Source organism: Trypanosoma cruzi, genomic scaffold, assembly GCF_000209065.1.
Source record: "Trypanosoma cruzi strain CL Brener 1047053516505 genomic scaffold, whole genome shotgun sequence".
NCBI classification, from domain to species: domain Eukaryota; phylum Euglenozoa; class Kinetoplastea; order Trypanosomatida; family Trypanosomatidae; genus Trypanosoma; species Trypanosoma cruzi.
In genome coordinates this window covers 55,980-82,884 of record NW_001849408.1, presented here as the reverse complement: position 1 = coordinate 82,884, position 26,905 = coordinate 55,980, and the positions used below count along the sequence as shown (strand labels likewise).

Sequence of the window (26,905 nt, the reverse complement as noted above, 5' to 3'; positions counted from 1 at the left end):
ATCCCCCCCCCCCCTTTCCACACACACACACACACAAACGAAAAGAAAAACGACTCATTTCGAATTTTATCCTCGCTTTCCTTTTCTTTTTTTTTTTTTTTCTCCCCCCTTCCCCTTTCGTATCACGGTTCTCACATCAGGGCTTTCATTTCGCAAAAATACAAAAAAAAATAAAAAAAAAAATAAAAAGAAGAAGAAGGGAGAAGAAGCCGGAGGCGGAGGAGGTGTATTGCCCACTGCTGCATGTCCGTCGTTGCTGAAATTGTTGGTAAAAGGCACACACGTTTTCCTCTATTTTGTGTACATTTATTTATTTATTTATTTATTTATTTATTTATGTATATGTCATGACATGTTTTACTTGTTTGGATTCCTTAAATAGATCTTAAATATATATATATATATATTTATGTATGTATTGTATTGTATGCATATGTGTAATTCCTTTATTGTATGGGAAGCAGGTTGTCGACTCCTTTTTTCGTTAATATTTCCATTTATACCCCATCCCACCCACACACACACCGGTTAAAACACTCCTTTTAATCCCATACATACACGTACATAAACATATTTATATTTATATTTATATGTATTTTAAGTTATGTCATTTTATTATAAATAAATAAATATATATAGTTATATAGATATATAACATGTCATGCAGTAAGATAAAATAAATATTTTTTTTTTTTTTTCCCATTCTTCTGGTTGGATGAATACGTACACCAGTTCGTCGCTTCATCCGTCCCCCATTCCCCCACCACACACACACAGACACACACCGCATCATTTAGCCCCTCTCACATTCTACATGTAACATTGCCAGCAACTGCAGTAGTAACGGCATTGGCAGCAAGATTCATTACAAGACATGAGAAGAATTTCGGAGGTGAGAAGAATGCAGTAAAAAAAATTTAAAAAAGAAAAATTTGGGAACACACAGTCACATACAGTCACACGTACATAAATAAATATATAAATATATAAATATAAATATGGTAAATTAATCGATAAATATTGTCAAATATAAATATATATTTATAAAGAGAGAAAGAGAGGGAGGGGGAGGGGGGGAAGGGGGGGAAATAAATAAATAAATAAATCAATAGAACAGAGAGAGCGAGAGAGGCAGAGGGAGAGGGAGAAGAACAAAAAACAAAAATAAAAAAACTCGACGATAATCAAAACAACAAACACAACAGGAGAATAAAAATAAAAAATGTCAAATAAATAAAAGAAATTTAAAAAAAAAAATTCCGTTAATATAAATATATATGTATTTATGTATGCATTTGTTTATTATCGTTTTTTCATGATTGAAGAAAGAGAAAAAAAAAAAAAAAAAAAAGGGTGAAAGAGTGATGTAAAGACTCTCCCCCTCATGATTCATATGTGTATGTGTCTGTATATATATATATATATATGTATGTTTATGTGTGCTGCTGGCAATAACGGTCGCAGCCGTCACTTCCCAGATTTCCCCCCTCCCCCCCCCTCCCCCTTTGTATATTTCACTATTTCCCCTCCCTTTCTCTACCCCACTTTTTTTAATTGACATCGATACGGTTGCAGCTGTACATGTACATACAGACAAACAGGCATATACATATACATACATATATGAACAAAAAAATGAAGAAAACGGATAAAATAATGGACAAAGACGCACAGATACAGGAAGGAATGGTTTAAAATCAATTGATATATAATAAAATAGAAAGAAAGAAAGAGGAAAAAAAGAAAAAAGAAATTATTATTTTTTTTTTTTTTTTTGCCGACAATTCATCCCCACCAATCCTTGCGGGCTTCCGTCTGCATATATATATATATATATGAAAGAGAGAGAGATATACACACACGCATAAAGAGAGAGAGAAAGAGACATTAATTATATATATATATATATATATACTGATGACGCTTTGACCATTTGCATTATTGGTGAGCCTCCTACTAGTCAGAGAATCCTTGCAACGCCAACCGTGCGTATTTTCCACGCAGCCGCTTCCACACCAAACTCTTCTGTTTGTTTCCTTTTGTTTTGTTGGTGTTGTCGCTGCTGCTGCTGCAGGTGCTGGTGGTGGTGGTATCAGTCTTCTCCCACCCCGACCGTCTCCTCTCCTTGTTTGTTTGTTTTTTCTTTCTTGTTTTTTTTTTTTTCCCTTGTCTCTTCTGTCTTTTTTGTTTGTTTGTTTGTTTATTTCACTCTCTGTCTCTCTCTCTCTCTCTCTCTTTCACTGTATGTGGAGGTAAAAACGGTTGACGTTCAATTTCACTCATCTCTTCTTGGGTAAGGCTTTACAAGAGATCCTCTAGAGGCTTGCTGGAATTCTTCTGCTTGATGGGTACCGTCGGTGCCGTCGTATTCGCTGGTGCCATCCTCACCGCATTATAATCCAAGTCGATCACCGTATTTCCCTTTTTCCCCGTACGCAAATCTCCGACTTCTTTATCAAAATGCGAGTGGTACCGGATTAAAAAGTACGTGGCGCCAACAATGGCGAGAATAAGCGGTAACCCGATACCCAGCGCACAGCCAAGAATAACTTTCTGAGTTTTTGTCAAACCACCAGTTTCATCGGTTTTCGTTCGGGTGTGAAGGCGCACGTTTGGAATTGATTCCTTCAAAACCGCACGTTTTGTGGTAGACGCATCTTCCCGCGTCGCAAACCCCAGGGTCACACGACGATAGACACCTTCCTCGCCATCAATTTCGTCACTATCATCGTCCCCAAACCGCAAGTTCAGGTCATATGAAATTACCACCATGTTACTGTGTGAAATCCATGTTAATTCGCTGATGGTCTTAATTAACTTCGAGTAAGTTTTCAGATCCGTCTCCAAATCTAGTGCTGTCACGTGCACTGGAGTTATCTGGTGGTGACTGCTCTCGGAAACGGAGACGCTATGCTCTTGGGTCATAGTTGTACTCACGCTTATGGAGATGCTGGGATTGTTTGGAATGCTTCGACTGGAGAGAGACCTTGAATTGTTGGGTTGGCTTAAACTGCCTGAAGGACTGACTTGAGTTTGAGTTACACTCATCTCGTAAGAATACGTCCTGGGCAAGGGAGTAGGTGCCGTAATGCTTCCGACGGGCAAAGTGACGGTATTTTTCGCATGCACGGGTATGAGCCCTGTCAACGACAACAACAGGAAGAAAGGGAGGAGAGGAAAGTGGAGGGAGTTGCAAGGGGTCCGTGACAGCCTTGACATTTCTTTAAATGCTTGCAGCACTGCGCTGAGGAATCGCCTAAAGCCTTCCGATAAATGAAAAAACAACCACTACAAAAAAGACAAAAAAAAAAAAAAACATGCATTTCGGTACTAATAATGAGAGCACAAGAGCAATAAACTGAGTAAAATAAAATAAAAATAAAAATAAAGATCATTCCTATCCTCCTATATCACACAAACAGACACACAAGTACAAAGAGTAGGTATCTCGGCCTATTTGCTTTTTATTCTTCCTTCCATCCCTTATTCTCTCTCTTCATGCCTTCCTGACGGTGTATGCATTTGCGCGTGCGCCTAATAATGGCATTGAAAACAGTTTGAGAGACTACCACTTATTGCCGGCGCCTGTACCCCACGTCTCTTCCCAACATTTTGGTCGCCAGCGGGATGACAATGGCGGTGGTTGGAAAGGCTCACGAGCGCCCGGCTTGTCGATAGGGTCGCGTCCTTCGCGAATATCGCCGAGATCTGTCAACCCAAGCTCCTTTCGTATGGCGAGCCGTTCGTCCTCTAATTGGTCTACCTCCACCCGCAAGCGCTCCAGCTCCGGTGTGGTGAGGTCCGGGACCGCGTCGTGGTACGGAATGCCAAGGTCGGTGCGCTCCCAGTAATGGATGAACGGCTCACCATCTGGTGCATTTGGATCCGTTGTTCCCTCTGCCGGTTTGCGCACCGGGTGTTGTCGTTTGTTCATCCGTACCTGACGCTTATACTCAAGCTCCTGCCACGCCATGTTGCGAAACACATGTCCGAGCTCCGTGCGCATCACTTCGACCTCCTCCTCGTTGTAAAATAGGTCTCCACGAACGAAGCCAAGTGTCCATGTTGCCCCAGACTGTGCCTTTGTGGCATGCTCCTTCTCTGGGTGGTGTTCTGCCTGACGCAGAGGTTTCATGGCCCGGTGGGCATCACCGTAAACCTGATCGTCGTCAAGCTCTTGAAATGTCTGCTGTGAACGGTTCATATGTGCCATAATACGCATCAATGCGTCCTCCACCTCTTCCTCCTCAAGGACCATAGCGCCAAAGTACTGTTTTTTGTATTCCCTAGAGTGCTCCTCCTCCGCTACGCTAGGAGGGTCGCCACGGTGTCCTCGCATCCAACGCTCCCATAATCGGTCATCCGTCGCAAGCGAACCGTATGGTAAATGCTTCTTGTTGGAGTCCTTGCGATACATACGACGCTGCTCCTCCCGTCCCTTCTGGAACTGCCACGTCACGGTAAACTTATTCCCAAAACGGTCCTTCGCAATGAGTCTTTCGTGCGTAAAGATATACCGCAGGTAATTCCAGTATAACCTTTCCCACCATGTAATGATTCTATTATCGGCTAAACCAGAGAAGGAGTGTTGCAGCTTCACACTCTTCTCACCAAAGGCATCCACAGAGCGAATGTAAGGTGATTTAGCCCTTGAGATCTTCCGTCGTGCTGCCTCCGCGGCGGCGGATCCAGACGTCTCCGCCACCTCTTTTAAATACGCCTCAATTTTTTCTTCCTCCTGCTGACGGCGTGTTTCTTCCTCCAATTGTCGCTTTGCTTTCTCCGACAACAACTCTTTTTCCTTGATAGCCCACGCCACGGCATCTTGCTGTCGTCGCGTAGCGTATACAATTTTGGATGTAAGGTCATTTGTCTCATCCGCCATGCTCTTCATGTTGGACAAAATACTTGCATTCGTCAGGCGATGCCGTCTGGCGCACCACAGCGGCGATGAAGCTGACAAGACGGAAGGGATAGACCTGGGACGAAAACTCCCATTTCTGCCCCCGCAGTTTGACAACATACCGGCAAAATACACAACACCACTACCACCGCTGCCAATATATATATATATTCCCAATGAAGTAGCGGACGATGCAAGTGTTATTTATTTTTTGTTTTGGCCTGCTCGTCTTCCCTGAATCTGCTGGCCAATGCACGCACAATTCCTCACCTCCACCTCACACACACACACACACACACACACACAAAGAATGGCGGACTGTTTCTGACTAGTTGTATATATATATATTCACGAAAGGCAGAAGGAATGAGGCAGACCCCTTTTACCTACCTTATTATCTTCCCCTTTGTCCTCTCACACTCCCCATGCAACGGGGGTAGAATATATATATATATGTGTATACAGAGCCAGAAAGAAAGAAAGAAAGACATTTGAAATTATAGATGCCAAATAGAAAAACAGAATGAAATATAAGCAAAAAAAAAAAAAAAAACATCAAATGGAGGAGACAGAGGAAACACTCACCAATAAAATGTGTAGTTTTACGGTGGACACACGTCTCCACACGTAAATGGTGGAAACATTACTGTTTCCCTCCCACTTGTTCTCTATTCCTCTCCTTCAAGGGGCTCGCCTCTCGATGAGCAAAAAAAAAAAAAAAGGGGCCCCAGGTACCAGCAAAAAATGTAAAAACAAAAAAGAAGGCATCGTATGTGTACTCTCAGTAAAAAAAAAAAAAAGGAGTAAAAAAAAACAAAAACAACTTTGTCAATTCAAGAAGTCATCCCCTCCTCCTCTCCTAATTGAAGCATCATTATGATACAAAAACCTCATGCCGAGAGAAAGTTAATGGTGAAATAATTAAATACCTTTTATTTTCCCTTGCCTCCTCTAAAATCCAAACCAAATTTTTCTCTTCTCTATAACTCCTCATCGCCAGACACTTTTGTTCTAGAAACGATGTCCGCCAGTTTCCTCACCGCGTCAGACCGTAAATTAGCGCTCTGCGGGGCTTTTATCCGGTCCTTAGAATTTAAATAGTCGAGCTGTCGTGTTTGCTGTTCTTTGTCACTTACTGTGCGCCTTACAGTTTCTTTGTGCAAAGCAGGATGTGGTGATGTCTTGGGACCAGTGTGTTGCCCTATCGTCTCTAACGACTTCCCAAGGGAAGCACCTCCAATTCCTTGCAACTCTTTCAAGGGATGTGAGGTCATTCGATGTTGATGATGATCTTGTTGTTGTTGTTGTTGTTGTTGTTGTTTCTGGGAACACTGCTGATGTTGAAAATGGTTGTGCTGCTGCTGATACTGCTCAGCTCCAGCATCGGTCGGACAAAAGGTACTCTCTGGTGACAGTACCGTAGAAGTGCTTGGGCTAAGCGAAAAGTGCGATGGTTGCTTTGGACCTGCTCTTCCATGATGATCACGATTATGTTTTTCACCATGAGCGGTGGCGGCGAGCGAGGAGCTAGCAGAAGCAGCAGCAGGATGTTCCCGCACCGCAGAGGAAGTCCCCATGGTATCTTTCGCTGCATTATGTAGTGAAATTTTTCCTGTAGATGATCTTGACAGACGAGCGGATCGTCGCGCAGAGGATGAACGGTCGTGCTGGTATTGACGAGCGGTAACTTTCTCCTCATCCTGCTTTAAATGCCACTTTGATGGTCCTGCTACATGTGACCCGCGTGAAGCAGAGGCCGCAAGTTGAAGATTAGGCGAGCGTGAACGAGACGAGGCCAACGGGACTGCATCTACACCAATCTTCGTGGAGAGACCAGAACGGTGGTGCCGGCAGCAAGCATCACACTCATTGAAGTACTCACTACGGTGAAGATTCGGTTGGTAACGAGGCGCTGAAGGCGCGCGTGCGGCACCCAATGTCGTGTTTGAATGGGCACGCGCCAAAGACAAGTACGTTGGCTTCTTCGGTGTCACAACAACAGATGCGCATGGAGCCAAGAGAGGTCCCTGCCGTACATCTCGTTGTTGCCGCTTATTTTGCATTTTATGTGAGCAGGTGTTATTGCCCGGGGGCGATCGACTGTCGCGTTTACTTGACGGCAATAGCGATGAAGTTGCAGATAGCGGGGACATACTCCTACTCCGTGAAGCAACTTCCATACCTTCCTTCGGTGATCGCACAAGTCCCGAGCTACGCGAGGCGGTGTTTCGTTGTGATTGCTTCCTTGCCGTCATCCGTTCACGCGAATTCCCCGCCGCTCTAGATAATCCATCGGGATGTGTTTCTACTGTCGCACTGTTTGTTCCCGCAGTGCCCTGGTGGGACAGGACGGCACCCCGCTGAAAAGCCCCACGCAGCTCTTCTGTGAGCTCCTTCATGGAATATGCCAGTTGTGAAAGAACGTCTTTTGCGGGGTAGCCTGGAAGTGAAGAGTTGGAACCCATTTCCGGCGACGAGGATGGCGCATTTTGCTCCGGTGTGTCCACGGATGAAGCTGTCCCTGTGAGGGCTGCGGGATAAATAACCTGATGATGGTGCTGGTGTTGCTGCGAAAGGGGTGGCACTTTATCCTCGGCGATACCGTAAAATCGCCTCCAGCGTCGTAATTCCGCCCGCGAAACGGCGGCCTCAGAGAGCGCTCTGTCTCTTTCCTGCTCCATGCGTTTGAAAGAATCAAGAGCCGAATTGGCGCGTTGCTCTGCCACCGCCGCCGATTCCCGCAACAACTGCAATTGTTCCTCTAACTGTTGGATGTCTTCTTCTTGTTGATTTTGTTTTCGTTGTTGCTTTTCTTGTGTTTTTTCATCCGTGGCGTCAATACCGTCACTATTTCCACCAGCCATTTTCCCGCTATCAATGTCGCCTTGCCCTTCTTTATTCTTGCTGGCAGCCTGGGCGACTTGAAACATGTGGGCAATAACCCTAAGAATAATTGTATCCTCAATAAAGTGCGAAACCTTCGACCGAGGATGGTTTGGCGGCAACGGTGGCTTTGGTACCTTCTTTTCACCTCGTTGTTGCTTTAATTGCTCCAGATGGCCTTCCACGTCCGCATCATTGTCTTCACGCACGCATGCCTCTACTACTTCCTGGGGCAGAGGACACAACGATAGGACGGCCTCCCCGTTCAATTCCACCCAATTAACATACATGGCGCAAAGATCCACAGCGTCATCAACGATATCCCGTAATTCCATTGCCACCTGTGTACGCTTTCGCAACTTCTCGATAATCCCGAGAAAACCCAGACTCAACTGTTCCAAAGCAGTCGCCCATAAACAAGGTCCTTCACCCCCAACACGATTAAAGAAGTAGCAGCCACGCTGTCGTGCCGTACGCTCGTTAAGCAGCGCAAACATTTCCTTCAACACCACAGGGTCTTGCCTAAAGACACGTTCCAAGTCAAGTTCCACATACGGCTCCAGCATAGATGCGATAAACTGCTGCATCATATCTGTATCCTTCTGCACCAATATTACCGCAAGTTTGTAGTTTGTGCTGAACTTGCTGAGTGCCTGGTGGACACTTCGGATGTTGGACTCCACCGTGCGGAAAAGCATATCGTCACTCATATTGAGTGCATCAGTGTCCCCTTTATCGGTTGTGGTAGCGCATTTCATTTTGCCGACATCCAACTCAACGTAGCTATCACCCCATGCGTCTTCAAATATCAACTCATCCGCTGCATTACCACCGCGTCGACGGCTTGACAATGGAATCGATAAATATCGCACACTCAACAGCCCATCCACGATTGTACGTAGTTTCCCCACAAACTCGTATAGACGAACCAACCGGTGGTCCATATGCGACACACGATTTTGAGGGGCATCTTGCAACAATATAGAAATTGCCTTGGAGCGTACCCCATCCTCGCATCCTGCTCCTTTTCCGCCGGCATCGTTGTTGTTTGAAAAGGCTTTTGCATCAGCGAGGGCCCGATCAATTACTGGCAAAATACCATCGGCAAAATGCATCAGCGTGGTATCAATATCTATAAGATTCTCATCTGTAGTATTTTTTTGTGCAACCGCGGCGTCCCCGGTTGGGCAGAAAAGACGATGTACATCGGCAAAATACTTATTCAACTTTTGTTGTGTGTACAAGTGATCCTCCGTTGCCTCCTGTAATCGCGTTGCCCAGCGACCAAATTTCTGCAGCAACACTGCCAGTGACTCCTCACTAACCTCATGCTGCCGTTGTTGTCCTGCGCTGTCGTATTTGTTCTCCACTCCTTCCTCTTCTAAGCTTCGCTGTTGCTGACGAATAACGCTTTCCACCACCTCATCCTCAGCAGATTCATCGGTCCCAAGCATGAAAAGGGTACACTTAATGCGCCTTCCCGCCTCCGCTAACCGCACCAGAATCATTTCCATTGCCTGACGAAATGTGCCCGTTTCCTCCTGCCAATGTTTTTCCTCTTCCTTCAAACGGAGCAACTCGGATTTTTGTTGTGCGCTATCCACAATTGCCTCGTTCTTTACCAGGCGCTCTTCTATGAGCCTTAACGCCTCAATGATTTCAGCGTCATTGACAGGTTGGACGACGTTTTCCCTTCTCTGCTCTGGACGGAGTACAAGTTGAGACGAAGATGACACCGTTTCTGCCTTGGAGTCCCGTTCAAGTCGACTGCCAATTTGCTCAAGACCCACCGTGCGGCAAATAGCCCCTACGGAAGTACAAATACGCGAGAAACGTTTATTATGGACGTTACTAGACTGAATCAAATTCTCAAGGCGAACTTTATCGGCCGCATAAGACTGAAATAGTCGATGGTGACGAACCTTAACAAGTTTCAACCTCTCCTCAAGATCATCGAAAACGGTGGCAACAGAAGCTATTTCACCTCCTGTATTATTATTACTATTATTATTATTATTTCCGTCATTACCACCATTAACAGCAGTCGTGGGGCCGTCCATCAATTCAGCTGAGAGTGCGCCAAGTATATCTTCCGTTTCACTTGAATTTCCTGAACTCAACAGTATCTCTTTGGTAATCTTAACAAGCTTTTTACTACGCTCTCTTACAATCTCTTCCACTCGAGCCTTTCCCAAACGACTGCGTGCCCCAGAAAGCTGCTGCTTTTGTTGTTCCTGAATCCACCGCTCAATTCGGCTTTTCAATAGGCGTACCATATCCAGAATATTGTTCACGGGAGGATCAATTCGAACTTCACCCACAGTACAACTAGGAGCTAGACCTGTCGGTAGTAGTTGTGCAAGCTCGTGTAGGCTTTCTTGAATAATGGCATCTTCTGGTCTTCGATCAACCCCATATCTCTCCATTACCCACACCCTCAAATCCTCTGCTGCGCCCACAATTGACGATAAGGTAGCTTGATCAAGGGCGTTGTGGCCCCCTCCATCCGCAACATCCTTTAAATATGCAATCTGGGAAATCAATGTTTTCACCTGTGAATACATATTTTCCTGGACACTTGAGGCCATGACAAGTGACTTCACCGCATCCTCCACATAATCAGCCAAGCTGTCCAAATCACCTGTCATTTCTCTAATTTTAATTTGATCGCCTTCCGGTAAACAACTAACAATTCTCATCATCATATTCAACGTCTTCTCATTTTGTGGCAATTCAAGAAGGGAGTGTTTCGCCTTCATTAGATCGCTTGCCAAAAGGATTAACAACTCTCTGGCGCCCCCTATAGAAGTACGCATGTAATTCAAAAACGCTTCCGCTGATGCTTCTTGGGGTCCCCCCAGAAGCCAATTGGGAACCACGTCTAATTGGTAATTTTTATTCACTTCTGTCATAACCGAAACCAAACTTCTCAAATGATCCTTAATCCATTGGTTGTCAGAATGCGGGTACAATACTTCACTCTCAGAAAGCAAAGCTGCTCTTTCTTCCTCTACTGTGGGAGGGGAAACGACACCACATGAGGCAAACTTGGCCATCACCGTCCTTTCATACTGAAGAATAAGAAGAGAATTTGTGTGATTCTCTTCTCTAAGGAACTCCAACTCCTTCATAACCTTTAATGCCAAATCAGGAGCTTGATCCAAGCTGGTTCCCGATGGAAATCCAAGTATATCCATTACCTGGTGAAGCATCGTGTTCTCTTCGTTATCAAATTCAGCACCTTCTGATACAGGCATTTTAGAGGAAGTTAAGAATTCCAGAACTTCTCTCATTGAACTGTTGCCAGAAACAGTTTTGTTCAAACCGTTTTTCTCCGCAAGTGCCATTATCGCTTTTTTACATTTTTCGACTTGTATAAGTACGGCAAAAAAACGACTCTCTATAACACCAAGAGCCCCGGTACCTTCAGTAACCATTTCTTCAGGTGCAATGGCAGCATTTTTCTGACCATTCAAATGAAAAAGTGTCTCGTCAGCCACTTGCAGAAGTGAATCCTGTCTATAAACAGCCTCATTATTGGCTTTTTCTACACGATTCTTCAAATGAATAATGGCGGATAATAACTCACGAACGGAAGCATCCGTTCTGACATCTTCGACAAGCCCAATAATTTGATCCTCCAGCTTGTTCGAAAGCACCGGTTCATCAAGACGAGTTCTCTTTTTAACCTCATCTAGAATAGAAGAAGTTAAATCACGCCCAATCGTAGGGCTTTGCTCAAAGACAGAGCTCACGGGTGTCACTGTATCCATACTAACATTGGTATTTGATTCACCTAAATTATTCCCTTTTTGTGACTTTTTGAAAGAAGTCCACAACTGAGCATGGGCACTACTCCAGTCGTGCTTTTGGCCTTCCATGAACCTGACTAAAATGGAATCAATGATATAAGCACATTTATACAAAAAGAAATATGTGTGGGGAAAAAAACTGTATGTGCGTTCTCTCAGCCTCAAGGAAAATTTTAAAAAAGTAGAGTCACTGCAATAAAAAAAAATTTCCCCGCCAATATCAGTTTAGAAAAAAGAAGAAAAGCCATATCACATGCGTTACCATGTGAACATAAAGGCCTTTTATTGTTGTTGCTGCTGTTGTTGTCGCTGCTGAATTTGTGCGTGCTTTGCCTGCATTTTGCGGAACAACTCCTCAGCTTTTTGTTGGGCCTCTTTCTCCTTCCTCTCCAATTCGGCAATGGAAGCATCTGTCCTTTTTAGTTCACCATTAATGTAATCAAGTCGGTTGTTTACAATCGCCTTGGCATCGCTCTGATCCTGGAGAATAAGAGCAGAACCAATGAGTTTAAAAACCCTAGAATCCGGTTCTAGTTTATTTATTTCATCTCGCACTATCTCATTCTCGCTCTTCTGAGCACCAAGTCGTCGGCGAGCCTCGATCAGCTTGCTCTTTTTACTACCCAGTTCCTGATTACCCTTAAGAATAACCTGCAGCTGGTCATTCATAGCCTTAATCTCAGGAGGGACTTGTTGCATTGCTTCTTCCCCTTGGTTATTATTATTATTATTATGTTTTTTTGTGTGTGGTGCACCCCTCTTATTCGTGTATACTGTTCGTTCATCATGTCACATGCAAGATATTAGGAAGAAAAATAGAGAACATATATTTATTCGCATAGTAAAGAGTATATATAAGTAAACAGTTATAACAACGCGTATAAAAACATATCACAAGGTCAAATTTTCTCGTATGCTTACATAGCCATATGCAAATACGCTCCTAATACTTCTCTGGGCTGCTGGCCGGATCGTGAATTTACACATAAATAAGATAGGACGGGAAGATAGGGGGTGTAATAGAGAGGCAGTGGGTTCGCCACTTCCTCGCTGTTTCCTCCATATTTATATATTCGGATGACCAGTATCGTGACACGCTGCGCTCTATTCGGGCTGGAGATATTTGTTACTTACGACGTGGCAGAACTAAAAATCCTCCAGCCACAAGACCCCGTCGCGAACGGTGGGCATCAAAAAGAGGGACGGGTGGAAAGGCCAAAATAAAAATAAAAATAAAATTTGCCTTACCGCTTTCGATTCCCTGATACCTTCAGTCGCGGTTAACCAAAGGAAAACAAAATAGGAATAAATCGCACAGTAACACCTTCTTTTCATCAAGATGTATGAATTAAGGTTGCCTGTCGTCTCGCGAACACTCTTTTTTACACACTCCCAAAGTAAAAAACAACAATAATAAAACAGAACAGGTAAAACGCCAAAAAAAAAAAAACGAGAAAAAAGAAACATACGAAAAAAATCAAGACAAACTCTAGGCCCTCCTCTTTCGATCGGCCTCCAGGTTTCCTTTGTTGACAATTGGCCAAGAATCAATTTGTTCCAAGAAAGGAAGTTGCATGTATACCTTATCACGGTATCTCTTATCCTCTTCAATTGGATTTCTCTCAAGATAAACTGTCCTCAAGGTGTTTTTAAATCCGCTCAGTTTACCCAATTCATCCCATTTTTCTATCTTTCCGTCCGTGAGCCAGAATTCTATGAGTTGGGGCATGTTTCTGGGGTTTATCACATCCTCATTTATAACAGATATGGGATTAAAACTAAAATCAATAAGCTGCACCATAGGAAGATGACCCAAATTTTGAATACATTTCAACCCATTTTCGGAGAGATATAATTCACGGAGATGTGGATTGGCGTCCGGACCCAAAAAATTGTCAGGCTCAATACTGGTCAAACGATTAGCCTGAAGACTGAGAATTTCCAAGGAAACCAAGGTTTGAAGTGATGTGCCAATCGATGCAATCTTATTTTTGCCTAGCCAAAGCTGCTTCAGTTTTGTTAGTTTTGCTAAACCCGGTCCAATTTCACGAATTCTATTGCCCCCCAGTTCAAGGAGCTCCAAGTTTAAAAGTGAATCCAGATTTTTGATTTCCTTTATCTTGTTCTCCACCAAATACAATTCCCTTAGCGTTGATGCCAAAGGTTCCAGACCCCCAATATTCCGTATTTGATTGTAACTCAAATCTAACTTGGTAAGATGCCCAAAAGCTCCCGTCACGTTTTCCTTCAGAGTGGATTCCCCCATGCATCTTATTGTTGAAAAAAAATCCCTCACTTTGCGGATTTTGTTGTCAAACAGATCCAACTCCTCAAGGCGAGCAGCAAGATCCTCCGGAAAAGGAGAGAGTTCGTGTATAAGATTTTTTCGAAGAGAAAGTGAAATACAATCAGTGAACTTTTCTAGCTCCACCTCATCCAACGAAAACAATCGAACGTTGTTTATCTCAATAACCTTACTTTTAGTGTCAATGGTAAGAACAGCCTCTGGGGTCGTATGACATTCCCGTGACCCCTGGCCACCCGACAGAAGTTCCTCTTCAGCACTCTCCTCATCAGAATCTTTATGGACGCAGGTATTTTTTGCAGCAAATAGGGCCTGAAGTCCTTTCCTTAGCTTTTCCCTTTTCTCTGCTTTCATGTCGGCTTCCTCCATTCCATGTTCAGCAGTATGGGACATGCTTTTTTGTGTGCGTGTGATTAATATTATTATTACTATTAGCTTTCTTTTTTCTCTTTCACCTTTTCTAATAAGTTCAAAAAAAAAAAAAAGTGGGGCAGTCCAGATTGATGTTCGTTCAGTATGCTCTCGTCCAATGCTAAAAACAACCCTCTTTATAAATCCACAAAAAATCCTTAATTTTATGCTCAAATAGTTTAACTCAGTTAATGCTTAGATGAATTGGTACTCTTCATTGCTTGCTTCTTTTTCTTCTCTGCGTGCCTACGCCTTAGGTCCTTTACTTTATCCACGATCTGTCGCCTTAGCTGCCTGAAGCCCTTTTGTCGTTTATTCACAACATGAGGAAATTGGATACTTGCCACCTGCTGGGACAAAGGTTTCTCGCTCTTGGGAATACTTGTTGGTTTCATTCCCAGAGATTCTTCTAACTTCCTCTGCTCGTCATGTTTCTGTTGAAAACGCCTGCGCTTCTTCTGTCTCGACCCACGAAGGCCACGTGGAGTCTTTTTGCCCGCAGTTTTCAATTGAGCATGTGTCACAATTGCAACCCTCGATCCCCTGCCAAAACCCCGTCCCATCCCTAAAACGTATACCCCTTTGTTCGAAAAGGATGAAAGAGGTGGGCTCAGCACACCAGCAACGAAAAAGAAGTAAATAAGAAAACAATGCCGCTCATTATGAACCACCAAGAAAAAGATAAAAAAAGTGTGGAAGCCACAAGTGGCCACACTTACCATCACGCCCAAAAAGGATTATCAAGCCACGTGAACAAATACGCGAAAAAACGGCAGTAAGAAAAACACCCTGCTAAGACAAACAACACAAATACGAAAGAATAAGAAGAAGAATACGCGCATGTCGCGAATGCAAAACCGCCCCTCACATCTCGACCCTAATGTGAAAAAGCCTGCTCTCGCGACCCGAAACGGAAAAAGACGCCACATACCCCCGGCAACCTTACTCGCAATGGAAGTAAGGCTGATGGGTCGATACGACTCAAGCAGTTCCGGCGACTTACCGGGTTTTAAGAGTGGGACGATGGCAGCACGTCTCCACTCAGCCGGGATTGTACCGGTCGTTCAGCTGTGGTTAATGTAACGAAGAAGGAATCGAAGACCCTTTGACGAAATATGTCGCAGTGCCTCACTGTAGACTTCATCCGGTCCGGGGGCCTTGCCATACGGCGTATTACGTAGCGCAGCAGGCAGTTCCGTACGATTAAAAGGTGCATCAAGAGGGGAATAGAAATAAGCAACTAAACCAGATGTGGTGGCAGCTTCGTTGTTATCCTGTGGCTCGGAACTAGATGAGAGTGAAGAAACTGAATTAGATGTAGCGGCAGACTCGTAGTTGTTCTGCTGCCTAAAAAGAAAAAAAAGAAATAATGCCCAAAGATGGGTTCTGTCTTTTGATGCCTTTGGAAAACCTTACTGCCTTGTGAGCGGGGTGAAGAGGAAAAAAGATGCGATTGAGAGCATTCGCTGCTCTCCTTGCTGTTTTATAAGTGTGTTGACCATCTCCCAACAACAATGATGTAGGAGGTGGAGGTGATGCCTTTTTTCGTCCGGAAATGTATTTCCATGCGAGTGGTTCGCCTGGATTTAACTTGCTGATGCGACGTAGATACGTGTTGCGCAAGCGCTCTCGGAGTAGGAGGAAGAATTGACTCCTTGTCCGTTGCATTTCTGCCTCACGGTCGGGCGTCGGTAACTGTAGATAGCGGGCCTTGCTGTCGGTAGCAATCCGCTCTGCCTCCATGAGAGTGTCGTCCCAAAGCCTGGGACCATCCTTGTGCATGCCGCGGGGGCAATGTCGTCGATATGAAGCTATAAGCGCTCTCGTGAAAGCTTTAATGCCGGTGGACTGCTTTTTATAGTCGTATGCCGGAAGTTGTGCGTCGAAGTCCTTGACAAATAAATCCCATTTACACTTCCCCCAACTGTAGAATGTCTTAGGTACCGAAGGGGGTGCCGAAGGTATGGTATCCTTAAATGCCTGATGCAGCGTGAATGTTAGCATGTAATGATCACTAAGCGGCGACACAGAAGCTGACCAATCTAACACAGTCAAATGCTTTGACCATGTCAGATCGATACAGGATCGTTCTCTTGTGCCACGAGCATACGTGATCTCACCAGGGGTGTTAACCAAGGTGAGTCCCGCATCCGTGCACAGTTCTGAAAATTCTGCAGCAACCTCGCTTGGAGAAGACTCCAAGAATGGCTCCCACTGTGGGTGATGCATGTTGAAATCTCCGCACAGCAGGAGCGGCGACGAGGCTGGAAGGCAGTTTACTAACCGCCTGAAGGATTGCGATATTTGCGGTGGTGGTCTCATATAGGCACTCGCTACGATAAGATCACGGTTCTGGTCCAGAGCAACCTGGACCACCACCACTTCAAGGCTGGTGTCATGCTGGGGGATGGTGAGGGGTATACGCTTGGAGCGGAGAGTTTTCCGCACCAGCACCGCCACACCGCCTCCCTTGCCGATGCGCGATTGTGCATAGAGCACATAATCTCCAGTATGCATGCTGGCGATCTGCCCCGACGACTTCCAAGTCTCCCGGATGGCTATTATGTCTGCTCATTGCGCCATTAATGTTGCGAGTTTTGACGGCGTGAGGCAAGAAACGTTCATCTGGAGTACTGCTATGGGGCCTGGGTTCTGCTCAATGTCTCCGCTTAGCAGTAGCTTTTGTCGTTGCGCGTCACATACGGCACGCAAACAGTATGTATAGCGCTGATAAGCGCCGATGGAATTCAGCAGCGGATAGAAATACCGCTCCGCGGGCAGCCATGTAAATGGCTCCATCTGGTGCCCTTCCGACCCGTTTGAGCGGCGCCTACTGCCCATCCGCGTGCAGCGGATGGGCAGCAGGCGCTTAGCTTCCTCTCTAGCAAAGAGTACTAGACCCTGGCACCACGTTGAGGTGGCCGGCTGAGCCAAAAGGAGTTGGGGATCCAAAAACGGCTCGCCATTGCTGAAAAGGAGCGCTTGAGCGCGGGCCACACCCACGCCACTGCTGACGTGCAGAATCGAGGCGCTCAGCTTAACTCGCAGGTGGAAGAGGCGCATGACAACCTATCGGTGCGCGAATCTAACATTGCGTCCGCCGGCGGCCTTCATGCAGAACGAGAATACGCGGTCGCCGGACGCGAACAGCAGTTGGAGGCGACCCGTGCCAAACTCCACGAACGAGAGTCGCGCGTTATCGCAAGAGAGGCGCAGCGATCCGCGTGGGAGGCGGAGACGGCGGGCAGGGAAGAAGCCCCGCCACTCGGAGAGGCCCGACAGATGGACCCGTCACGCGGCAAAACACGGTCGAAGATGGCGTTACCGCACAACCGCATCACACGCATCGCTTGATGGCGGGCTGTGCGCCGTCACGCACGGCCCAACGGAGCCAGGCCGAAAAAAGACGGCCACAGACGTCTAAGGGCAATTTTGGTGGCCACATTTTCATCCCTTGTTGCCCTTGCCTTCCCGCACATCCCTCTTGGAAGCAAATTCCGCTACGGAAAAGGAGGAACCACATTTCTGTGCATTTGACGTCACCACTTGGCCCTCGCGTGTTTGGAATGAGGGCGTCTCCGGAGACTTTTTTGACACCCTGGACGCATACGATTATTGGTAACAGGCGGAGGACCAGGCTAAACTTTCCTTCGACAGTTTGGTTGCGTGGATGGGCGCGCTGGAAGCAGAGCGGGGCCTCTCCTATCATGAAATTGGGCAGGATTTTACTGCAGGAATTCCGGATGCAGCTCATGATGGCGTCCGAACCCGACATCCCGTACCCCAAACTGCGCGCCCGTCTTCATACCGCCGTTCATGAGGCTGACGTCTTTGCGAGGGCGACCCAGCCTTTCATGGAACGGCGAGGTGCGCAACGATTGTCGCGATGTCGATTGTGCGGCGTTTATGGGCACGACGCGTCTGCAAGCAACGTCCGGGGCGCAACCAGAAGAATTACTCACAGCGCGGACGGCCGTCAAAAAACGGCAACGGAGCTTATCCGCCAACGACGCTCGACCGTGGTACGACGAATCACCGACATCCCCGCTTTGGGCCAGCTACATGAGGAAGGCGAACGAGGTGGCGCGAGAACTGTGTGCGCCGTCAAAGCGGGAGCAGAGAATTTCACTAGCGGGGCGCTTTACAACCTTTCGCCGCACGCACGAACAGCCGATGAACGAGGAGAGCTGCGCGGCCTTTTTGTTGGCAATATTAGATGTGGCGTCATCGACCCGACCGCAGTACGCCAGGACGCTGCGGTCCATGTTTGAAATGTATCTAACCCCGCTGGGCATGATGATTCTGGGGTTACAAAAAGTTGCGGCGCGATCAGAGACGAAACAGACACGCCCATTGAAAGAGGAAGAGAGGGATGAATCAAGTTATCCGCAGTCGGACCGAATGGAGGGAACGTGTTGTCTTACGACTTGCGTGGATAACGGCGAGTCGTTGGCCCAAGATTGCGGCCTTAACCCCAAAAATTCCACAATGGAGCCGGACGGGGCCTTAATTTTGAATTGGTCCGTGGCGCCGAAGACGGCGAAAGCGGATCCCACCGAGCCTCGCGGTTCGTCAGCATACGAGAACGGGACGCGTTCGACACTATGAATTTATGCAGGACACTTCGACGCGACGAAAAGCCCACGAATATTACTAATGCCAAAGTCGAACGAGCTCTGGCCTCTTGGAATGCCACGGCGCATTCCACAAAACGGGGTGCGTCGAGGCATGCCGTTGAAATCGTGGAGACACACAACTTGAACCCACACGTGATCTCGCAGTTGGTGAAGCACGTCAATCCGTTCAAACTTCCCCAGAATACACTGAAATATTTGGGGAAGCACACCACAGTACTGACCCAGGTGTCGTCGCTGGTCACATTGGTGTGAAGGAAGGAACTGCGGAAGGGCAGGAACCCTGGCTGACAGCAGAGGAGCGTCTTTTCCATGATTTTTATCATCACGCTGCCAAAATTAAGCGGCGCGCGACAAGGACGCGTCTGGCCATTCCACAAGATGAACGAAGCATCCCGCTACAGCAGCAATTCAACGTGCCCGTATTGAATACCAAAGTGGATCAATGGCCGGTTGAACCCGGCTACCTTGGAGAGACTCATGCAAGTTTGGGGACTCGTCGGGCGGTCCCGTTTTTTCTCAATCCTTTTTTGCAACAGGTGAAGCGCGCGGAAGCTCACGGAGGATTCCAACCGCTGACGCGCGTTTGTTACGAAAGGCGGGAATTATCGAGAACGCTTTGTCCACAATAACAGGCGGATGGATAATACCTTTTTCGGTTGTGGAGGAGAAAACCACCGGTTTACGACGACGATGGATCGCGTGGCCGCGCGACAAGAACAGAGACGACCCTTATGAGGCCAATGTTCCTCTTTTACACATTTCCCATTATTTGCCGGCTGTGATGGCTGAGGCCGCTTCCTGCCTGGAATTAAAGGCATCCTTTTTTCATTTCTCTTTACCGCGAGAGACTCAGCATCTCTTTTGATGCCGCGTGGAGGACGGCACGCTGGTGGAGCTTACACGGCTCCCAATGGGATACAAGGCCAGCCCAGAAATTCTCCAGATTATTACTTCAGCAATTGCGGGGTGACGACGGTGGTTCACTCCCTCTGGACTGCACCTCCATTGCTGCGTGCCGACGTTTGCATCGATGATATACGCATTGCAGGGTCGAAAAGCGATGTGACATTGTGGGAGGCCCAAGTGCTTCGTAATGCGGACGGCCGTCACGCTACGATGGGAGAAGATCGCGAATCGGGCGCCACGCAGTACACCTTCCTGGGGGTGCATTTTGATCATGCTCACCGGGCGGTATCCCTGAGTGACAAGTTTGTCCGGTCTGTATGCGCCATGCTGGCGCTCAATTCTTTAACCATCGCGGAAGTGGAGGTTATGGCGTCACGCTTTTTATATGCGGCGTCCATTTTAGGCACGCGTTTATGCGACTGCCACTTTTTCATCAAGGCAGTTCGACGACGATTATCCGCACTTAACCGGGGGATTGTGCAGGAGACATCCCCGACGAACCTTCCACCAGCAGCGGTTGGTTTGAGCGAGAGATTACGACAAATGATCGAGGATAACTGTAGACGGAACATCAAGCCCACGGAAAAGGCGTCAGCCGCCATCATCACGGACGCATCGCTCCAGGGATGGGGAGCCTTTTTTATTCCAGACTCCGGCGACGTTAAAATTGCCTGAGGGAAATGGGAGAAGAGACCTTTTTTTATCATGCAGGCCGAGGTGCGCGCGGTACGCTTGGCCTTATCGGCCTTTCTGCCATCTTGCCACCCACCACTGACGTTTGGGTGGACAATACTTCGCTGCGAGGAGCGGCGAATAAAGGCAGCCCAAAATCACACGTCATGACGTGGGAGCTGCGACGGATATATGAATTTTTGGAGTCTTGCAGATTACAAGCATCCTTTGCATACGTGCGGTCCGCGGAAAACCCCGCAGACGGCATGCCACGCGGTCGCGTGTTTTACACTTCAGGACTTCACAAAAGGGAGCGGCGGGGTGTTGTGGCTAGAGGACCCCAAAGTCTGCCAATTCGTAAGTAATAAATATATATATCCAATCCGAGTTCAAAAGGCCACGTGAGCGGTCAATAGAATATATATATATATTATCAGAAGAAAATATTGAGGCAATTAACTGCCTCTTCGATACCCTCCTTTTTCCCTTTCTTTTTTGCTTTCTTGAGATAATTTCAGGATCCGGCCAGTGGCCCAGAATATTATTCCATTTACCTTTTTACGAGATTACAATTTTGAATCATGGACGGACGGTTCTTCATCTCTCGCTGGACTCGCATCCGGGTCCGCTGCACTATTATACGGCCCCACAAAGATAAATGATCTCCCTGTGGAGGTCCATCGTGCAGCAGCTGGCAGACTCGCATGCTCGTAGAGAGCAGAGTGCCTTGCCATTAAAAATGGCTTTAGACACCTCATACCCCCTCGTCTGGGAAACATCCCAATCGCCCACACGAATCCTGGTGGCTACGGAGTCCCTGTCGGCAATTGAGGCGCACCGCGTCGGTCCATTGGCCGTGCGAGACTACGTTACTGAAGAAATTTGGATTATGCTACTTTTCTTGATGAGGCGAGGTCACTCTGTAGAATTTATGTTCTCCCCTTCGCACTGCGGTATTCCACGCAATGAGGCCGCTGGCGAAGAAGCCGCGGCTGCAAGTTCCCTCCCCGCAATGGGGTATCCCAATCCGGCACGTGGACTTCCTTACCGCCGTCGAGAGGTTATGCTGGAAGGAAGTCCAGGAGGAAGAAGGCGCACACACCACACTACAGGCGCTCGTCGGTATAGCGAAAACTCTATTAATTGTGTCCGGCCAAATGTTGTGCCACGACCCGCAGCTCTGCGCACAACTGCGATGCGACTCCTGCCCACTCTTCGGTAGAATGGCGCACGCCCTGCAGATTACAGGCAGCCCTTTATGTCGGTAGCGCCTTCCCTCCCTCACCGAGGAGATCGACCCGCTCCTGCCTCCGGAACCTCCACCTGGCGTGTCGACGGCAACTCCTCGTAGAATGACGAGCAGCGGATCAACGTCGCCCTGCCCGATCTGCGGCAGAGTGCGCTCGTCCGCCCACAATATGAGGGCGTTTGCCGGACGTGCGCATCCTGGTGTTCCAATGGTCGAAGAACGCCTCGCATGCGGATGCCGCAATGGCGCCACCGTCTTCCTAACAGGTGCCTCACGCGTGGGTCGCTATCAAAGATGCCAAGCGTATCAACAAGCAAAAAACACACAGGAAGCACAACCGCGGGTACTCAATATGGAACAGGCTCTTCCGCAACCGCTGCATCACAGACGCCACGGGCTGCTGATCCCCCATGCCCAGTGACAACGGGAGACCCCGCATCATCCACTGTGGGAATGCCCCGTCGTTAGGAATTGGGCGTGCTACTGTTTGGAACTGCCTCAGCCCGCACAACGGCCCCTATGAGACGGAATACTTGCCTCGTTGCTACGGACGGCCCTTGCGCTGCTCACTCTTTACTGTGGCAGCACACAACTAAAACAAGATAACAAGTTGCTTTGTAATGAATATTGGCTGCGCTTTCCATGGAGCAACAATCCACGTGGTGTGCGATGATCTCTCCTCTTTTATTGTTACTTTGCCTTTGCGTTGCTATGTGCGCTGCACCTCCTCTTGTGTGTGTGCGCACTCTCCGTGAGGGGTGCCGACACGACGGACCGCTCTCGCCGTATGTGCATGCGGTGGAGCCTTGTGTGCCGCTCCTGTTTGCTTCTCCCTCCTCCATCTGTGTGTTGGTGTTGCGGCAGGGCTGTGTGTGTGTGTGTGTGCCTGCTGCCGTGGATTGGAGTGTGTGTCGTGCGTGGTGTGCGGCGTACGGTGCATGCCTGGCTGCTGCCCTCTCCTCATGTGGTGTGCCCTCTGTGTGTGTCTGCCGCACCTCTCGTCTCCCCTGTTGCTCTCCATGTCCCTCACTGTGCAGATCAGCTCCACACCACTGAACGACCACACTCACGATGATGACGACGTGCCGTCTGCTGTGCGCCCTGTTGGTGCTCGCCCTGTGCTGCTGCCTGTCCGTGTGCATGACAGGGAGTGAAGATACAGCTGGTAAATCTGTAGAGGATGCAAAGCCCCAGGGTTCAGGGGTTCAAGCGATTCCGAAAATAAACGAGCAAAAGTCACGGAAGATAATGAACAGAGTTTAGATAAGGAGCCAATTCGTTAGAGAGACAATCGAAGACCGTTGCTGCTCCAGCAGCTCCATCTCCGACAGGTACAGGAGAAGGACCAAGTGGAGCGCCCACTTCGCAAGATGGAAGAGGTGCGTCTGGTCATCCAGGGGTATCAGAAGAAAATATCTTTTCACCAGGATCAACAGGTGATTCCGATAAGTCAGATGAAAATAATCCGGAGCGTAATAAAGAGGTGGCGCTAGCTGATAAAGAAGTTAAGGAAGAGGAGGCAAATACGACAACCACAACAACCACAACTAAAAAAATGGCACCAACTACTACAACTACCACTACCACACAGGTACCAAGTGATACGGCCATAAATGCCGAGACGCCAACCACGACGACCACCCGCGCACCGTCACGTTTTCGCGAAATCGACGGCAGCCTCAGCAGCTCTGCGTGGGTGTGTTCCCCGCTGGTGCTTGCCGCATCCGCGCTGGCGTACACCACTGTGGGCTGAAGAGGTGTGTGCGGGCTGTGCGTACCAGCACTCAACGGCGGGGACATGTGTGTGTCCACTGTGGTCCGATGTATAAAGTAAGAGTAATTATGATATCTTTTTGCTTTCTTTGCTTTTGCTGCCCTGCTGTGTGCTCCGCGTTGTGCCCCACATCCGTCACGTTGAACGCATCCCAAACATACGCATACGCACGACACGCACACAACTGTTTGCGTGGACACACTGTTGAGAATAGAGGTGTGCGCGCTGGAGCAATGCTGTGCAGCTCCTTTGTGTGTGTTTTTACTGTTTTACTTTATTGCTGCCTGTTTACTTTTTTTTTTTTTTTGTGTGTGTCTGTGTGTGTTTCTCTTTTTTTAAATTATTACAGGGCGTTGTGCGTTTTTTGAATTTCATTGGTTTAATATTTCTCATGAAATGCGTGCTGCTGCTGCTGGTGTTTGCTACTGTGCCGTGTCATTTGTTGCTTTCACTCTACGTTGACGGGGAGTTATTGTGTGCTGAAGGCTACACGCAAGTGACAGGAGTGATGATGACTGGCCGTGTGCTGCTGGTGTGTGCCCTCTGCGTGTTGTGGTGCGGTGCCGGCGGTAGGTGTAACGAGGGGCTTGCGGAGGGTCGTGCCGGTGTTTCTGGGAGTGATGTTGAACCTCCACCGGCACCAACACCACTTGTAACGTCTCCACAAGACACCCAAAGCTTACATGGTAGAGTATCAGGTGTTAAAGAAAAACTGTCACCCGCATCTTCCACACCTACAGAGGAAGAGGATGATGATGATGAAGAAGATGATAGTGATGAGGCGGAGGCTCAAGAAGGAAGTATAGAAGGGCAGGGTGGTAAAGGAGGAACAGCTGCATCAGAGCCAGGTTCCGGGGAAAAGAATTTAAGTGGCAGTAAGAAGGAAACAGGCCAGGCAATTGTATCTGCAGAGGGCATTTCTCATTCTGGCAGTCGGGAATCAAATGCCAATCCTACGCAAACGGAAGTTGAAGAAAAGAAGAACACCGACAAAAATACACCTGCAGTAGAGAACGCAATCACAACGGGTAACGGGGAGAACACACTGCCTGCGGGAATTGCGGGAGGAAATCTTCCATCACTTCCAGAAGACAGTGTTGATTCCCACGAACAGGATGGCGAAGACGCCACGAGTGAAGGTAAAAAAAATGTTCCGTTGCCTGAGACCGCAGCTACACCACAAAGCCACCAAGAAAACGGCTCAGAAGGGACTGTGGAAGATACAAAAGCAACGACAGTAACCTCCAACACAACTGATACGACGAATACACAAAACAGTGACAGCAGCACCGCGGTCTCCCACGCCACCTCCCCTCTTTTGGTTCTTCTTGTTGTTGCGTGTGCGGCTGCTCCTGCGGTGGTGGCCGCGTGAGAGTGAGCGAGAGAGCGCCATGCACCGCCCGCACACACACTCGTCTTTCACCCACTCTCTGTGTGTGTCCCCTTGCATGGACTCTCGCCCTCACCTCATCCCACGAAGCACACACATAATGTGCCCATTGTATATATGCATGCACACCCATGCAGGCCCGTTGGTGCCCTCTTTTGCACCACACACACCGCTGCCGTCCTGCCTGGCTGCATGGGCGGAGCACCGTAACTGTTTTGTTTTTGTTTTCATTGCATTGAGTGGGCGACCTCTCTCTCTCTCTCCCTGTTGGGCTTTACGGGAGCAATGAGAGTGTGTGCGCTGGTCGTCCCACGCTTTTTCCTTCTTGTTTTGTTTTTTTCATTGTGTTGTGGTTGAGAGCACCCATTCCGCGGGCTGCGTGTGTGTGTTTATGATATGAGGAATTTGCGTGTGTGCTATCCGCTTCTCTTTCTGCCGTTGGTTTCTTCTGACTCTATTCTGCCGCACAGCTGCTTCGCAAGTGTAGGCGCTGACAAACACAAAGGCACATGCACACACACTCAGACCGTGTTGCACACGCTGTGGAGCGGCGTGAACGCTGGGAACGCACGCACGCACAGGATTGTGGCTGTGGCGGCTCTTGGGAAGAGGAATGACGCAACACCGCTTCTTGTTTTGTTGCCGTGCAGCGAACGTGAATTTTTTGGAGTGCTGCCCATGGGTGACGTGGCATTGATAGTGCCTGGGATAAGTGTGTATGGATTCCCGCCGAGCAGCTGAGCGTGCCGGCGTGTCTCTCCAGCTGCGGATTATTTGGTGCGTTATTGTCTGGCTGTGCGGGGTGGTGCCGCACGTGCGGTGGCGGAGCAGGTGCGCTGGAGGAGACAGCAGCAAACGGACTGGCGGCAGCGCGTAGGTGCTGCGAAAGGCGGTTGGATCCTTTTGGATCCTGCTGATTGTTTTTTTTGTGGGCGTTTTCTCAGTGCGTGCTGATGTGTGACGAATAATTACGCACCCGCCGTGACTCCTGCTGCTGCTGGTGGCAGCTGCTGTGTGTTCCCGGTGCACTGTTCTTCCTTCTTGTTCCGTGTGTCTGTGTGCGTGAGTTGTTGCTGTTGGGAGTGACTACGGTGGGGATGATGGTGCCACTCACTGTGGATGGGTGACGGTGCTCACTGTTTCACCTTTTCTATCCAAATTCTTTGTCACTTTTCTTCCACTATCACACGAAGAAGGAAAACAAGCGCTAAACGCTACTGTGAAATTCGAAGGTACTGAAGGACCAACAGCACACACACCGCCCACACACACACATATTTACATGCACTCACCTGTTGCTGCAGTGAAGGCACCCCGCACACACAACCGTCGCCGCGTGACCGGATCCAGCGGAAGGAGGAGGGAAGGAGGAAAGAGTGAGCGGCAGAGGCCCAACATGTCGCGGCATTTATTCTATTCTGAGGTGCTGCTCTTCCTGCTCTTCGTGATGATGTGCCGCGGCAGTGGAGCTACAGCCACTGATAAACCAAATTCATGTCAGGGATCTTCACCGGGGAAATATTTTGATTGGAGAGATACAAAAGGTGATGAAACAGTGAGTTTGCTCCGTGTTCCCAGTTTTGTTGAGATGAATGGTGATGTGTTTGTCGTTGCCGAGGCGCAGTGCACGACGAAGGGATGCGGTTTTACTGGGATTTCCTCGGTGCTTCTGGAGTTGAAGGGTGGGACGCTAAAAGAGGAATTGGATGAGAGTAAATTGAAGACACAAGTACTGGATGAATGTTCTTTCGAAGCAGGGCAATGCTCTTCCCAAATAGGAGTTTTGGCTGATTCCCAAAGAGTGAAGAACGTACATGTGGGCCGGCCAACAACAGTTGTGAAGGGATTTGATGTTTACATGGTTGCTGGAAACTATGGCTGGAAAGCCTCCGCTGATGCTGGGGAGAGTGGAGCAGATGAATTGGGACTTTTACTGGTGAGAGGGAACGTCAGTGCTGAGGGC

At 48.0% G+C, this 26,905-nt stretch overlaps 8 protein-coding genes and 1 pseudogene across 8 annotated transcripts, besides 42 other annotated features; 3 read left to right on the top strand and 6 right to left on the bottom strand.

The window, feature by feature from the left end:
• Window positions 1-15,044: a sequence feature (heterozygous, Esmeraldo-like haplotype).
• Window positions 155-189: a microsatellite.
• Window positions 305-342: a microsatellite.
• Window positions 390-419: a microsatellite.
• Window positions 551-654: a microsatellite.
• Window positions 672-698: a sequence feature (AT_rich).
• Window positions 967-1,020: a microsatellite.
• Window positions 1,026-1,047: a sequence feature (AT_rich).
• Window positions 1,048-1,086: a sequence feature (CT-rich).
• Window positions 1,087-1,111: a microsatellite.
• Window positions 1,112-1,148: a sequence feature (CT-rich).
• Window positions 1,149-1,257: a sequence feature (T-rich).
• Window positions 1,323-1,351: a microsatellite.
• Window positions 1,392-1,439: a microsatellite.
• Window positions 1,585-1,625: a microsatellite.
• Window positions 1,719-1,753: a sequence feature (CT-rich).
• Window positions 1,754-1,776: a sequence feature (AT_rich).
• Window positions 1,893-1,914: a microsatellite.
• Window positions 2,126-2,206: a microsatellite.
• Window positions 2,209-2,239: a microsatellite.
• Window positions 2,302-3,219, bottom strand: Tc00.1047053507867.100 (uncharacterized protein; the record flags this gene model as incomplete). Its single annotated transcript, XM_806948.1, has 1 exon — window positions 2,302-3,219. One exon carries the CDS (start codon window positions 3,217-3,219, stop codon window positions 2,302-2,304), a length of 918 nt encoding a protein of 305 aa, XP_812041.1.
• Window positions 3,365-3,392: a microsatellite.
• Window positions 3,566-5,023, bottom strand: Tc00.1047053507867.90 (hypothetical protein, conserved; the record flags this gene model as incomplete). The annotated part of the gene is made up of 1 exon (XM_806947.1): window positions 3,566-5,023. The coding sequence occupies one exon, from the start codon at window positions 5,021-5,023 to the stop codon at window positions 3,566-3,568; it is 1,458 nt and encodes a 485-aa protein (XP_812040.1).
• Window positions 5,182-5,209: a microsatellite.
• Window positions 5,373-5,456: a sequence feature (CT-rich).
• Window positions 5,690-5,726: a sequence feature (T-rich).
• Window positions 5,884-11,667, bottom strand: Tc00.1047053507867.80 (hypothetical protein, conserved; the record flags this gene model as incomplete). The annotated part of the gene is made up of 1 exon (XM_806946.1): window positions 5,884-11,667. One exon carries the CDS (start codon window positions 11,665-11,667, stop codon window positions 5,884-5,886), a length of 5,784 nt encoding a protein of 1,927 aa, XP_812039.1.
• Window positions 6,196-6,224: a microsatellite.
• Window positions 9,777-9,804: a microsatellite.
• Window positions 11,881-11,913: a microsatellite.
• On the bottom strand, window positions 11,881-12,297 carry Tc00.1047053507867.70 (prefoldin subunit, putative; the record flags this gene model as incomplete). Its single annotated transcript, XM_806945.1, has 1 exon — window positions 11,881-12,297. The coding sequence occupies one exon, from the start codon at window positions 12,295-12,297 to the stop codon at window positions 11,881-11,883; it is 417 nt and encodes a 138-aa protein (XP_812038.1).
• Window positions 12,722-12,991: a mobile genetic element.
• Window positions 12,816-12,836: a microsatellite.
• Window positions 12,993-13,075: a sequence feature (T-rich).
• On the bottom strand, window positions 13,088-14,296 carry Tc00.1047053507867.60 (protein phosphatase 1, regulatory subunit, putative; the record flags this gene model as incomplete). The annotated part of the gene is made up of 1 exon (XM_806944.1): window positions 13,088-14,296. The coding sequence occupies one exon, from the start codon at window positions 14,294-14,296 to the stop codon at window positions 13,088-13,090; it is 1,209 nt and encodes a 402-aa protein (XP_812037.1).
• Tc00.1047053507867.50 (hypothetical protein, conserved) lies at window positions 14,503-15,036 on the bottom strand (the record flags this gene model as incomplete). Its single annotated transcript, XM_806943.1, has 1 exon — window positions 14,503-15,036. One exon carries the CDS (start codon window positions 15,034-15,036, stop codon window positions 14,503-14,505), a length of 534 nt encoding a protein of 177 aa, XP_812036.1.
• Window positions 15,045-15,250: a sequence feature (haploid, non-Esmeraldo-like haplotype).
• Window positions 15,250-17,250: a mobile genetic element.
• Window positions 15,251-16,706: a sequence feature (areas not merged during assembly with more than two copies in the genome that could not be assigned to a particular haplotype).
• Window positions 16,707-17,702: a sequence feature (heterozygous, non-Esmeraldo-like haplotype).
• Window positions 17,252-21,102: a mobile genetic element.
• Window positions 17,703-20,542: a sequence feature (areas not merged during assembly with more than two copies in the genome that could not be assigned to a particular haplotype).
• Window positions 20,543-20,981: a sequence feature (heterozygous, Esmeraldo-like haplotype).
• Window positions 20,843-21,075: a mobile genetic element.
• Window positions 20,982-21,227: a sequence feature (areas merged during assembly that could not be assigned to a particular haplotype. This can correspond to areas where the two haplotypes were merged or to regions with more than two copies in the genome that were merged during assembly.).
• Window positions 21,228-26,905: a sequence feature (heterozygous, Esmeraldo-like haplotype).
• On the top strand, window positions 22,566-23,531 carry Tc00.1047053507867.31 (annotated as a pseudogene).
• Window positions 23,304-23,366: a microsatellite.
• Window positions 24,061-24,924, top strand: Tc00.1047053507867.10 (mucin-associated surface protein (MASP), putative; the record flags this gene model as incomplete). Its single annotated transcript, XM_806942.1, has 1 exon — window positions 24,061-24,924. The coding sequence occupies one exon, from the start codon at window positions 24,061-24,063 to the stop codon at window positions 24,922-24,924; it is 864 nt and encodes a 287-aa protein (XP_812035.1).
• Window positions 24,301-24,332: a microsatellite.
• On the top strand, window positions 26,225-26,905 carry Tc00.1047053507867.5 (trans-sialidase, putative; the record flags this gene model as incomplete). The annotated part of the gene is made up of 1 exon (XM_806949.1): window positions 26,225-26,905. A coding segment is annotated over one exon (681 nt), but the record flags the coding sequence as incomplete, so codon positions are not given.